This window comes from Sitodiplosis mosellana, unplaced genomic scaffold (assembly GCF_009176505.1).
Source record: "Sitodiplosis mosellana isolate CC-2019 unplaced genomic scaffold, AAFC_SMos_1.0 Smas_scaffold_1, whole genome shotgun sequence".
In the NCBI taxonomy this organism is placed as follows: Eukaryota; Metazoa; Arthropoda; class Insecta; order Diptera; family Cecidomyiidae; genus Sitodiplosis; species Sitodiplosis mosellana.
This window is the reverse complement of record NW_022595244.1, coordinates 12,043,232-12,057,922: the sequence shown is the minus strand read 5'-3', so window position 1 is coordinate 12,057,922 and position 14,691 is coordinate 12,043,232. Positions and strand designations below refer to the sequence as shown.

At 37.8% G+C, this 14,691-nt stretch overlaps 2 protein-coding genes across 3 annotated transcripts in view; one reads left to right on the top strand and one right to left on the bottom strand.

The window, feature by feature from the left end:
* Window positions 1-14,691, top strand: part of LOC129580480 (uncharacterized) — a 131,862-nt gene that overhangs the window by 75,269 nt on the left and 41,902 nt on the right. The gene's annotated exons all lie outside the window — the stretch shown is intronic.
* Window positions 5,973-14,691, bottom strand: part of LOC129580479 (26S proteasome non-ATPase regulatory subunit 1) — a 70,720-nt gene continuing 62,001 nt past the window's right edge. The window contains exons 6-7 of the mRNA XM_055470937.1: window positions 7,235-7,418; window positions 5,973-7,132 (exon numbers count right to left, since the gene is read on the bottom strand). Of these exons, the coding sequence (XP_055326912.1) occupies window positions 6,149-7,132; window positions 7,235-7,418 (1,168 nt within the window). The 3' untranslated portion in view covers window positions 5,973-6,148. The remainder of the gene's footprint in view (window positions 7,133-7,234; window positions 7,419-14,691) is intronic.

Genomic DNA, 14,691 nt, shown 5'->3' with positions numbered 1-14,691 from the left:
GGGGGAGCTGTATTATGTCTCAGCCTGACCCAGTGTATGTGTGTGGTGTGTTTGTGTGAGTAAAAAAAAGCTTAACATCGATAAAAAAATGCTTGATTCGAGAAAAATTTCATAGGATTGTTGACGAATCACAAATCCGACAAATGACAGTAATAAAAATGAATCGAGATTTACGATGCAAAAGGAAGCACAGAGCACATACACACACACACAAACCCAAGCAATAACACTAACCTGAACCGTAGATGAAAACTGTCAACGAGTGTCGAAAACACTGGAGAAATTTACATTGATCGAATCAAGGAAATTTGCTTGGAAAAAAGCTATGTTTTGCCTGACATGATTTATGTTTCGTTTGTAACGCCATTGTTGTTATCAAACTTGAAATTTTTCTTCTGTTGGCCACTTATAAAAGCGAATCTTAAGTGAAACTGATTCGAATTTAAAATTAATATTCCTCAGTCAAATTACACAGGTTTATTTCGCTTTTTTTGAACAGCACTGCAATTTTACAGAGTTTTATGGCCAAAAAGAAATGCAAATTTCAAATTATTGGCCCATAAACTGAGTACTCAATCCTTTGAAGCGGGTCGAAAGACTCTAGTAATAAATAAATGGTAAAACGTAGGAAATTTAAATACTCTTTGTGTGATCAATCGTTTGCACAAACTCTTTGAAAGCTATATTTCGGTCCAGTTTTCATCATGCATGTTGTTAATTTTCCAATTTCTCTTCTGTCAAAGCGAAATAAAAAAACATGCTGATTTTGAAATCGTCCATGGTTTGAAACGTTAGACAATCGTCAATTAGTTACAAGTGGAATTGCGCTGATTGCATGGCCCTAGAGCAATTTTTTTTCCATATATTTGAATCAATCAATTCGAAAAAAATCGCAAACTATTTTAGAGAACGTAGTAGTATGCAATGATTGAAAGCTCAGCACTTTTTTGTTCATTCTTTGCGCAAACATGATGCGTTTGGGTCGCAAACATGATGCGTTTGGGTCGCAAACAAGGCTCGTTATAGTATACGATAGACTTTCCTGAACGATGGACCGAACCATCGGTCCCAAAAGGTTTAATCTACTGAAAATCAATTTTTTATCTGCCATTTGGTGATGGTGTCAGCGTTTGTTCGGAATTCGATGTAGTTTTTCTCTCGTCGGTTCATTTCACTGTGCGACCAGAATAAGCAGCTATTTTGGATTTAGAGATAGTCCAATATGCTCAACAATCAACATGGGCGTAAATGAAAAACATAAAACGAAGAAAAGATATTTTTTCTTCTGGATTAAGTCACAATAATTGACTTCATTCCGGTTCACCGTTCTACCGTTTCAATAAGCCACCCGTGTATGTGGGAGCCTTTCTCGTTTTCTTCGGCCAGTATGTTTTTATACCCTCGCTGCATATTGCCCGTTATTATCCACCGTAATCTCGCGTATTTTCCTTCAATCATTCTTATCGGTTTATTGTGTTAGCGTGCGGTGCGAACCTTCAATTCTCAATTACCATAATTTTTCTTTGTCGCGCTTGATGCGCTTTCGTTTTTTTTTCATTCTCTCCGATACAATGGTTTTGCCAAACACGAACAATGCAAAGATTCGAACAAATTGAAAACGCTAACAAACGTGAAACTCTGCAACAGCGAGGCAAAGCAACAAAAAGAATAATTCACAAGCATAAAGGTCGAAGAAGTTCGAAATGAGGAACAGAACAAAAAATATCAGGAGACCGAACACGTTTTTCCTTTCCTTCATTTTTTTTCGGCATAGAAACGGCGATCTTCTTTGTACGTCCGTTCAACGGTTTTTCTGTCGAATTTCTGTGTAAATTTTTTCTTTTCCAAGAGGAATCATGGAAAGAGAGAGAATGGAATTATTGAGTTTTTTCCTTCTATCTATATGGAATCACAGCAAGACCATTAGCTGTGAACGCAAGCATTTTTTTTAATACATAGAAAATGATTTTGATAAAGTTTCTCTTGAGTTCCTGTGAAATAAATTGATTTTCCTTATGTAAATACTCGATAAAAAAAATCGATAAGATGACGGAAAGAGCGCGTCTCACAATTGAATATAATGACTTCTTATGGCCGATTGCATACTCATTTTCTACGACGAGAAGATGTCTGAATGGCTCTTTTATGCAAAGTAATAGTTTGAATGTTCACTGTTCAAACATACAACGATTTTGTCAGCAATCGTAACCCTTTCTTCAACGCATTGTGTTCTCCGTTTCGATGAATGTATAATGTGTGTGTGTATTTCCATCTACAGCACATTCAACACAAGTCACGACAACAGTCATAAGACGAAAATCGCTTTGGTGAGATTTTCATTCGTTTTTTTCTCTCCGTTTTGCTGTGCGTTCCGCTCCGTGTTTCGAGGCGGGAAAATGATTTTTGGGTTTCATTGTCTCGTAACTAGATTGTCGATGACAATACCAGGCGATGCAAAACAAGAAGAAAATCCATTCAACGCGCTCAGCTATTCAGCGAATTGAATGCAAACGTAAAATGTAATGTAATGGAATTTAAAATAGAATGGAGAACAAATTTTCTACTTTGCTGTTTACAATACTTGGCATTCTCAGCGTTCTTATTACTTTTGCAAATGTTTTTGCTTGCCAATCCACTCTCTTCACACAAACACACTATTTGCATGGGTATGGAAGCATGACACGGACGGTGTTGCGCCCCGTCACCGAGAAAAATATGTCGATCATGAGTGAGGTAACGAACCAAATAGACATTAACAAACATACTCTAGGCTATTTAATTGCTAACAAAAAACAGCTTGTTATTGCTGCTGCTACTGCTGCTGCTGCAAGACATGCGAATCGAAATCGAAGTGGCTGTGTGTGTATTGGGTAAATTTGGCGTAATTTCCCATTCATCTCACGCCTAATTTAATCTTCAAATCGTCCATTTCATTTGGATAGATCGAGAGTCGAAGACAATATTCGGCCATTCGATGACTTCATGTGCTGTACACAGTTGCCATCCAAGGACAAGTTGGTACATCATATTCGTCGTTAATCATGTTGAAATTGGCAAATTTTCCAAATGGAATGATAAAATGTGACATCCGATTGGCACAATATCGAACATTTAAATTTAGTGCCAGAACGAAGCGGCAGAGAAGATATAAAATCACATTGTACACAATGTGCTGTGCAATGCACACTTGTACAACTGAATCAACATCGAATTCTAGCGGCAACACAGAAAGACGGAGTGAGAGAAAAGTACTGTACTGTGATTCATCGGAAGCACGTCGAATTCGATATTTCAGACGCTTCACGTCAATAGGCCAGTTAAGATATTAGTGGTGAATACTTTATGGGAAAATCCTTGTCGACACACGGATGAGCAGATAGAAGAAAAATAAAACCGGTTCACTATTCTTTGTTCGTTGCTATGATATCTTCAAAAAGTCAGCCGAACAATGGGAATGACACTTTTACGACTTCAAAAGTGATTTATTTAATCTCATTGTTGATTTTTTTTCTCTCTCCATCTTCTTTGCTCATCTCATTTAGGATTGAGTTGGACATTTCCAGTCTGCAGGCATGTTTGTCAAGGTTCATGTCCAATGTTTGGAACGTTGACTTTGGTTGAATATATTTACAAAAAAAGAGATGGACAAAAAAATAATATCCGAAGTGAAGAGGAAAGGTCAATTTTACCTTTTGCAGGATAAACTAAATTGATTACAATGCTTAAACGGTATACATCAGTTGATTTAACAGGCAGTAAAATGGCCGAGACAACTACATTCAGATGAACTAATTCAGACGGAAAACAAATATGCAATGACCCATTGAGCCGGTGAAGTGGCTTTTAGCTCTCGCATACCCAACAACCGACCTCGAGCAATATAACTCAATCAACGGTCACAAAAATGTCCAGTAAAAGTGTCGTCCAAATGATGTGCACTCTGTGCTCCTCTTCTCTCTCTCTTTCTGTGTCTGTCTCTATCGTTCTCATTTAAAAAAAAAAATCAAGCAAACGAATAGACTCAAGTCTGCCACATTTTTTTTTCTCTCTCGTTGAAATCCGCATGCGAATAATACTAATTCGGTAGTGTCACATAAAACGTCGAGAATTTAAGGGATTCCGCACAAAGAATGTGACATAGAGTAGCTCTTGAAAACATTCGAGTGGTTGGGAATGAATCAAATAGTTGATGGCTCATGTTTTCTACAAACAACGCACACTGTGCATAGACTGACCCTCGTCTCGTTAATAAAGCGACGGGGGAACAGCATGTGCATGTGGGTGTGTGTGTGTGTGTGTGTGAGTGTGAAGCTCGAGAACTGTGTAAAGAATTAGCGGTGATACACATGACGTATTTGTACATTCCACTGAAAATTGGTCGAGTGTCTCTCATTCACATACATGTTAGAAAAGCATAAAGAGATAGTTAGAGAGGGAGAGAGATAGAGAAGAGAGGGACAGAGGGAGAGAAAAAAGCATCGAAACGTGCTCTTACGATTTATTTCCTCATCTTCAGCGAGGTTTAATGAATAATGGATGGGCACATTCTCATTATTGAGTACGGCAGGTGGTTTGGTTGCATTCCTGTTCATTTCACGCTCACTTGACCTACCTGGCAGAATATATACATAATTATAAACACCAATACGAACAAAAAATTTAGCAGTGGTAGAATCACGCAAATATACATACCGACACTACCTTGACGTTTGATATTGTATTGTATAATATCATGTTTGACGAAATTCTTAGTCATAGCAAGCACATGGATGCCAAAACATCCCATTGCATAGAACTTGTGCGGTGGTAATTATAATTCACAGACAATGAACCACTCAACGCAAATAATAGAAACACAAAATAAGCACAAACATGGAAAAAGAGAGAGAGAGAGAGGGTGAGCGACACAGAGAGAAATTGAGTGAATATGAGGATAGAATGACGAATGAAAGAAGGAATTCTTTGAATAGAAACTACTTCATACGCCGAGTAAACTTATTATGCATCGAATATACTGTAGTTATGTACGTAGGGCCGGTTCAAGATAACAAGGACATGTACGTGGAATCAGGCGTAAGCATACAGGAAATAAGCTCACTTGTGCACACACGCACACTCTTGCTGTTTCACCGGTCTTTTTTCTCTATGTCTTGTTGCTCGTCTTCGTCTACAAAGGGTACGAGCACGAGCAAAAGTTCCTTGCTAGCATTGCGATTGAGACGCATACGTGTGTTACATTTTCCGTATGAATGAACTTTTGTCGTTTTATTGCCATTAATGCCGAGTCATTATTCAGTCAGTATCATGAATGCTATACAGTGTACACTGTACATAGAGCAAGAGAGACCAATTTTCTCGACGATTATGGTCGAACTATACGTGTTCATTCATTGAATGAAAGTCTGAAAAAAAGAGGGGGAAAAAGCGTCGAGAATGACACAAGAAATTTATATACAAATAAGCGCGGGTTAGTGTTAATATAGACGTCAACGTGACATCGATTTTTCAATTAAAGTCATATTGTCAAGATAGATTCAAAACGGACACCGTGCCATTAATCAAGAAATTTGCATATCATTTATACAAAACCACGTACTGTACACTAGTAATTAAATGATTTTCGTTCGAATTTATTAGATTAATACTCCTCTGTTGGCCAATCAATTCAAAGTCGTAAGCTAAGTTGATGCATGAGATGCACGAGATAACTTTCGGATTCATTACAAACTACGGCCAATTAGCCGATGAGATTCTGTTTGATAGTGTACATTAATAGAAAAGATTTGTTCCTAACTACATTGACTTTGATTTACCCGATTTGTGTTCAATTGCCTCATTTACATGAGGCATTCCCATTGACTGCGATAGTTATGACTTATCTCTTGATCGGCAAATTATTTCTTTGCTAAAATCTCCACCTGAAAACTGCGCAAAATAGTAGATAGATCTGTGAATTCAAATGAAAGCTGGACTTTTTTTAATTGCAAACATCAATTTATTCGGATTATTTATTGGTTAAGGTAAAGAACAATGCATCAAGTTGTGAATATGATAATAATTTGAAAATTGATTAGATTATGCGGTGCTTGAAAGTAGTTTAAATATGTTTTAGTCGTGAATATCGAGTGGTCATATCGATTATCCATTTTTAATCTTCAATATATTCGAATGGCTCGGGAGCCTCTGGCTCTTTTGCGTCGTCACCCTTTGGGCCACAGGCGGCAATCGGTTCAACGAGCTCTTCAGTATCACCCGATTTGGCGGTGCGTTGAGTAACAATGATGCCACCGATCGTAACCTCTTTCAACGGAACATACGATTGACCGTCAACAATACTGATTACTTTCAATTGTTGACGCATAACACGGGCTGGGTTTTGTAAAATCTCAAAGTTTGGTTCCGGTTCTTTGCGCTCTTTTGGAGCTGATGGTTCCTTGTCTTTGGTTTCATCAGCAGTTGAAGTGCTGGCTGGCGATGCAACCGGTTCCTCTTTAACTTTGACACTCTTCTTCTTTTCGTCTTTTTCACTTGTACCGGCCTTTTCAGTTTTGTCCGATTTCTCGGCATCATCTTTCTTTGAGGTACCCTCACCAGCTTTCGACTCCTTGATCACCTCCTTCACGTCTTCATCGATATCCATTTTCTCTTCGTCACGTTTATCGATTGTTTCACGGCGCTTCTGACGTGCGGCAATCGACAAAACGGCGGTAGCAACTTTTTCACGTTCTTCGGCCTTTTTCTCTTCCATTGGCGCTGGGTATGCGTACAACGATGGTTTGGCAGCCGATTTAAATTCAACCTTCGGCATTTTTAAATCCGAATTCAATGCAATCACACATGTTGGTGTGAATGCAAGTGAAAGGCAATGAGCCAATGGGAACCAATACCAGTATTGTGTGAAAATCAACATTCCAACGACGGCTTGCAAATTCGTGTGTCCAGTACGCGATTGAAGACTGACGGTAACATTACGACCGCCACCATCGATGATACCTTGAGCCAAAATGGCACCGAATTTAGCCATAACATCTTCGTGCTTGTTGGTGATTACTTCGTGATAAAGTGACCGGAAGAATGACGTTTTTGGGCTGGTTTGATCGGTGTGTTGGATCAAAATCATAGCTGATGCGATCTGAAATGAGACAAATTTGTTGCGAAAATTACCATTAGTTTTCATTCATTACTCTATTGACGTAATGCTGTTTGTCAAAAGTAGGAAAGAAACAACACTTACCAATGCTCCTTGGCGAACAAAGTTGACTGGATCAAATTTAACCATTGGTTCAAGCAATGCGATTGCCTCACGTAATCCAGTACCAGCACAGGCAATACCCAAAGCCATGGCCGCACCATAACGAACGTGTGGGTTGTACGATTCAGCAAGCAACGATACCACAGATGGACATTGTTCCGGTGTTCTGAAATTACACAAAATCACGAAAAATATATTAAATTACACAGTGAACAACCACACAAGTACTTTTGATAATAGACACAATAAAATAGACACAGTTTTGGTATGTATATAACGCAGCGTTATTAACGCACAATACACGAAAACCTTAGTCCTACTATACACAAAATATACACAACCTTGAGAGTATGTGTATGTTTTTCAACCCACTGTTGAAAAGATTAAATTCTAGAGAGAAAATGGAGAGAGCAATTAATGCAATGACAACGAATGCTGAAACATAAGATGAAATAATAATTCCGGGGCAAAAGTGGTCTCAAATAGCACAAAATTGCTTAAGTTAGCACAATTTTGTGGCGATTTATTTTTCTTCTGTTTCATTTAGCGGTAGACCTCTTAACGTTTTCTGCCTTTATGCCAAATTCGATACAATTATTATCGTACAAATTAATGCCCGTTCATTTCCATGCACGATGAAAGTCGAGAAACGAAAATGGTTTTAGATTACATGCAGCGTAATGTTCATGAAAAATGCGTCATTTTAACACCAATTCTTATCATAACGTTGATATGCCATGAAACATGCACAAATATAACCACCAAACCAAACCCGAACCGTCGACAATTCGAGCGTAATGAAAGCTCAATGAAAATAACATTACTAATTTATTATTAAATTCCATTGTGCTGTCAATCGATGGATGAGTGAACCGAAAATGAGGTATTTCCATCAACAATGCTCAGATGCTATATTGCCGCCATTGCCGTCGCTATCGTATTGTTTTATTCCCGGCACGTGCAACAACACACAAACTCACACAAAAACCATTTAAATGATAAATATCTATTGTCTCTCGTCTGTCGTCAATGTCGCTTTGTTCCTGTTCGTCACTCTCTTATACTCGCCTCATCAACCGGTCGATGTGTATTGGAATCCATTGTAATTTGGATTATGTTGAAACTGACTAAGACAAGGCTAGATTTTATTGTTGTTGTTCATCGTTTTATGTAGCGATCGATAGCAGGCGTGTTTACAATTGTTTACCGTGGTACATTCAATGAATTTCCCTAAATTTTTACTCATTTATCATTTTCTCCAAATCATTTTTGGGACCGAATTAGTTTTGCTGATTTGGCACTTTTTCCAGTGATGACTAAGCGTTTGTTCGATGCGCTTTCATCAACGAAATGAACTTTGCATGACTCGCATAGTCTACGAAGCCACCGATTTTCCTTCCAATACCTTAAGGAGAACATTCAATTATTATTTTCTGTATTACTTAGAAAATGTTGATGTGTGTGTGTGTGTGTGTGTGAGAGAGAGAGAGAGCCTATGTAAACGGTTTATTGTTTCTTAATGAGGTGGGTGCGTGAAGAACGAGGCACATCGTCGATTCGTTAACAAATGTAAGTGGCTGGTCGTAGTTTAAATGATGCGTATGAATGCACGAAAACGTAAAAGTACATTGTAAAGTGTGTAATTAATTTAGATAACGGCATTAAATTACATCGACGCACTTTGTACTCTTCACTTGGCAACAAGTGAAAGCACACCTGCAAAATTCTTGATATGAAAATGAATCTAACGAAAGCCTCTTACGCGTACCAATGAATCTTCCAATGCTACAAAATTATACGCTAATTAAAATTAACAAATGGCCAATTAAATTACTATGAAAGTTATCGATAATGCGATATCATTTTGAGCAAGAGAATTCCATTGAATTTCTTGAGCCACTTCATGAACTTGTTAATTGAACAAGTATCTCTTTGCTTGATTCAAGTATCTTTTCAATTGAGTAAAAAGGTTGCTTCCAATGGAGAAAGAAAAACAACTTTTTTTTCTTTCGTTCATGGGCCTCATTTGCCAGTTTGACTACGGCTTAAAAACTTCTTCAAATGATGTTTTTGTATCTGAATTGAATACCAAAATGAAATTACTCAAAAAAAAAGTTGTAATGAATGTTAGGATGGAATGTTTTCATGGTTGTATCCTAATTCCTTTTTTTTTTCTTGAATTGCTTGAGTGCGCTCTTTTTTTGTTTGTGTCGAATCTAAATATAGGAATCTTTTTTAATTTATTTGCCGTTTCGAAAAAATGAGCTGCTGCTTCGTTGTGCATTTCATAACTTGAATAGCAGGTTTGCGTTCTCTCTGCCCGTCTGTTTCTGTTTGGCGTCTTCGTGTTGAAAGCTTAATAGAAATTTAAATCGATTTGGCGACGCACCGTATTTGAGTCCTTTTTTTGCACTCTTTCTCGTCGTTTCACTAAGTCGGTGTAAGTTCCTTTTTTTGTATGTACTCATAATGCTGTCATCACCGCCGCCGCTGACGACGACATCACCACCACGGATGGTACGTTTGTTTACCAAATCCTGAATTCATTTCGCACTTTTTTCCGATTGGCTGTTGAACGTTCCCACGTGAATGCCTCACACATATTATGTATCGCTATTCCTTTACACCTGGCTTGACGTGTATCTTTTTTTTCCTTTGCTGCGCCCACCCGCTCCATTGTATAATTTATTATTTTTATATTCAATGCGGTATTTGTTTGCTAGATGGTCTCCAGCAATGGAACGAACCGAATTATTATTGCACCACCATTTTTTTTCTTTCGCCGCACGTGTTTGCCGTGAAAACCACACGAATTCATTCATGTTTTGGAATTGTATTTAATAATGGTTTCATTTTCACGATTGTATTTTGCATTTAACTATTCAGAACACAACAGGGGCACTTGTGTTTAAGTTTCCTTGAGCAATGTTTATTGTTCATTTCTAGTTTATCCTTCAAATCACTGAATTACGCTAATAGAGCCGTTTGAAGTTGCTTGAAAATGGCGCCTAGCACAAAAAATGTTTGCAGCGAAATAAAGAAGCTTTTTAGCTGATGTAATTGACTGAGCCTAAGTTCGTTCTTGGTCTAGTGCCTTGGCGTCTGTAGCATACTTTATATGAAACCACATATGCTTTATTACGGCCTTTTCAGCAGTTTAGCACATTCTAATACATATTATCAAGAGTTAGTGGTCCTCCGAGGTATACCAATGGGGAAAAAAGACTTACAGTAGAGAGATGTATCTCTGTAAAGGGAGAGAGACAGAGGGAATAAAAAAGAGAGCTACAGAGTAGTATATAATTTCGGCAGAGCGGCTTTTCTTCAGCTGACAAACCGGATTTGTGAGATGAAACCAAAAGAGGATACAGACATCTCTCTCGTGTATCATCACAACGGCCCATGTCTTATTTGTTGTTCAGTTAAAGAAAACAGTAGCAGATGAACAAGAAGAATGAGCGAGAGAGAAAAAAAGAGAGCGAAAATCTTATTTGATGTTGAATGAGTTAATACATGGATTCCAATCGGATTGTCGGTTATCAGTCTGTGAATGGTTTTACTTGGAAATATAAATAATGCGACATGGCTTGCTGTCTGTGTGCGAGTTCAGCGACATCAATTGATCGTAAGCCCCAGAAACCGCTTGAATGCTTCGCAATAATTTGTAATAATTCCGAAAAACAAGCGAAACGCAAACACACAATGAACAACATTGTGAATGACAACAAAATACGGTGAATATGATAGCAAATAAGTGAGCTACACTGTGTCTTTTCACTGTCCAATTAATATACGAGACTATTTCGTGTGGCACAAGTGTGAATGGCACTGTCACTTGTGGGTTTTGTTGATACATAATTCATCAATCATTATGAATCCAGCGATAGAACAAAAGGAATCCATATCTAATTGAATGAGATTTTCGAGCTTTGGGTTCACCTCGAAATATAGTTGCAAATAAATTAATTTGCCACTATGGGCGGCAAACGTTCCGTTTCAATATGAAAATGTGTACACACTGGCCGAATTTATTGATTGTGGTCTAGTGATTGATACATCGTTTGGCCTCTCTGGAATCGACTGATGCTACATTGACTGAGGTGGTGTCTGTACATTTTGAAACGCGCTTCGGCGCATCTGGGCCAATGATTCAAAATCAATTTATTTTTCTTCAATATATCAGAGTTTGTGCCAAAAACCAATCGCTGATTATCAACTCAGACTTGGTTGGCGTTGGCACAAGATAACAGCAACAACAACAAAATTCATCGTATTTTTAACACGTTTCCATGATTGCTTTGCACAATTTTTCTATGATCCAGCCAGACAAACATTTGGCTGTACATGACTTGAGACAGAATTTATTTTGCATTCTACTTCATTCAAAACAAATCTTTCGCATTGATTTCTGAGTTATTTTTCCCAACTCATCACCATGAATTGACAAACGAATCGAATTCAAACACGAACATTCAGCGAACATCGAAGCGTCTGCCATCGATGTCACATTTGCATCTTTAAAAAAACAAGCTTTGCATTCGTTCAAGTTCAGAATCCAATTTTAAACTTCCATTGACAAAGGGATTTTAACAGTTTTCATACAGCACACATTGTGTTGCCTTGACCGATTGCTGGCACCTCCACATTTTGCATGTCACTCTCATTCAATATGAATCGATGTGTCATTGTGTCTTTTGTTTTGGCACACTTTTCAATTGCTTTTTACCTCGTGCTGCTATTCATGTGTGTGTGTGTGCCTTGTAAACTGTAAACAAAAGCACCATACCCATTTCGCGATTTCATCCATTGTCAATTGTCTGCGTTATGTGTATGTGCGCGCGTCAACATCGCATGATAAAATTTGAAATGCAAAGCATTCTTGATACCTGTCTGTGCCATTCACTTTTGCTGATTCGAAACCGTATATCCATATAATAAAATCCGTATTGATTTCTATGAAAGCGCATTTTTTGCACATCAGACTAAAGTAATTACTTGAATTGTTTACATATCGAAACAGTGAAAAAAAAACCATTTCACATTCAATTTATATGCAAATTTATTCGGTTATTGTCTATTCATTCATAACTTTTACGATTAATGACCCGAAAATCATCAAATCCATTAAATCCGTAAGAAAAAAGAATCTCGTGAAAAAGTGAACACTGAACACTGTTTTGTGACCAATGAACTTCATTTAAAAAAAAGTAATTCCAAACTTTTTCGGTGTAGTTTAGCCCAAACGAACATCAAGTTGTGTATTTTTGTTATTTTACCGTCATTTTCTTCCCGCTCGATGACAGGTGAATACCTCGATTGCATAGCTACGAAGTGGTTTTATTGCGTGGATTTAGTGGGTAGGATGTTATCTATGCTTTTATAGAGTAAATTGGTGGCAAAAGCTCTATTAAATCCACCTTTTATCACATAAAACTTTGGCTTTAAACTGAATGGATGGCTTGCTGTTGCCCGTGGTTCAATTCGTATACGTCTATCAGTGCACACTTCGTTCAATGTTTTTATACTTGAAATAAAGAAGATGAAAAGAGTGAACGAAAAAAATATGTTTATGACTTCATTTTTCCTGTTGTTGTTGCTGCATCGACTTCGATGAATTTCGTGAATTTTATGAACAATCCTTTCTGTTGTGTACGTCTTCTAAAGCAATGAGCAAATTGAATGGAAACGATATAAACGAAATGTGCATTGTGTTAAAACCCACCTCATTTATTTGCAATAAATTGAAGTTTCAATTTTATCACTTTTTTTTACTATTTGGCCATAAAATGTAATCAAATGTCGATTTTCAAGAGAGAGCGAGAAAATCTGTTCTTGAGAAAAAGCGTTCTCGCAAAGACCTTGACGTCGGTCGTAAGATCTCAATTAATTCGCACCCTCTTTTCTCTCTGTCTTGAGAATCGACTCAAATGCGCGTGGTGTAAATTTCCCATCTTGCTCAAGGCTTGAGAAATCTCTGGTATAAATCATTGTGTGAGAGAATTGATTCTGCAATTTCATTTGAATACCCACTAGAAGAACTTGCACACCGTGATCAAGTTGAGTTTTTGACACATTCCTTCCAAAACAACTCCGCTTCACCGAGTGAACGAGAGTGCGAAAAAAAGTCACATGGGATAAACAGACAGAACTAAATCATGTTTGGCGTTAAATGGAATAAGAAACCGACAACGATTAATATTGAAATGTTGAATTTCAGTGGTGCACTGGTGTTGCCGTTTACCGTATTGATATTCCCAGCCATTATTCATTTCTCAATAAATCTCAGTCAAAATCCGCTGTTGCCAGAGACAGAGGATATTTATCATGCATTGTGGCAATCGGAGATTTGGCTGCGAAACAATACTGTCAACCAATTCAATGGCACGCTTTGTCCATTGTTCAAGATGCAAGAGTGAAAAGGAGAGAGAGAGTGTGTATCTCGTGTGCGAGAATCGAAGCAGCGAACTAATCGGAATTGAAATGCGCGCACACAAAGCGTGGTTTCAGTTTTTTTTTCTTTCGTGTTTGCTTGGTGATAGTGCAGCCAAATGGTTTTTGGCGTTAAAGCGAACGATGTGCACATTAAACGCGTGCTTTTGCAAAATTCCAGCCCGTTCATTTTAACGGATCACCGCACAAATGGTATTTTATCGTATCCGTTATTTATACCTAGTATCTATTATTCGGTGGATCCTATTACATACGACTATTTATCTATTTTTATTAAGAGAAATGGGATGCACAAAACAATAAAACAGAACACAAGCTACAATATGCATTAACCAACCATAGCTATGCTTTGTGGCGTGTGCATTGTGCACAGTTCAGTCAGCGAAATAGACGTGACGGAGTAAATTTTAAATCCACGCTTTCCGAAGACGGATACAATGCGAAAGGACAAACTGAAATCCAAGCAAATGTACAACATCAATGGAGTAAACTACAACATTTCAGCTTTTCGCAACAAGGGCATCTCATTGTTTGGTAAACAACAATGCTGCATTTGCAACACGATAATAATGCGCTCCGACCGCCACATACACATACATGCATTTTAAATGCATGACAAAAGTTTCGAGGTTCCCATGTGTTGTACGCTGTTACTGTTCAAAATTCACCCGTTTAATTCAGTTTTTAGTTCGTTTGTTTGGTGGCGGTGGCTCCGTTATCCGGGCGCTAGCCGTACAGTAAAATTGATAAATGCACGTGTGCATGAAACTAAATCCCGTTTTTATTCATCGCACGCGTATGTAATCTTCGGTACGAGATTGAGTTTTAACGACTAAAATGCACTCTGAATTTTAATTTCTCGCTATGACGGATTTTTATGATGATTGATTCACTGGAAATTGATATGGATTTTTGGAAGAACGAAACAAAAAAAGTACAACACATATCTGTCCGAATTTGATTTATGAATACACAGCACATGACAAACG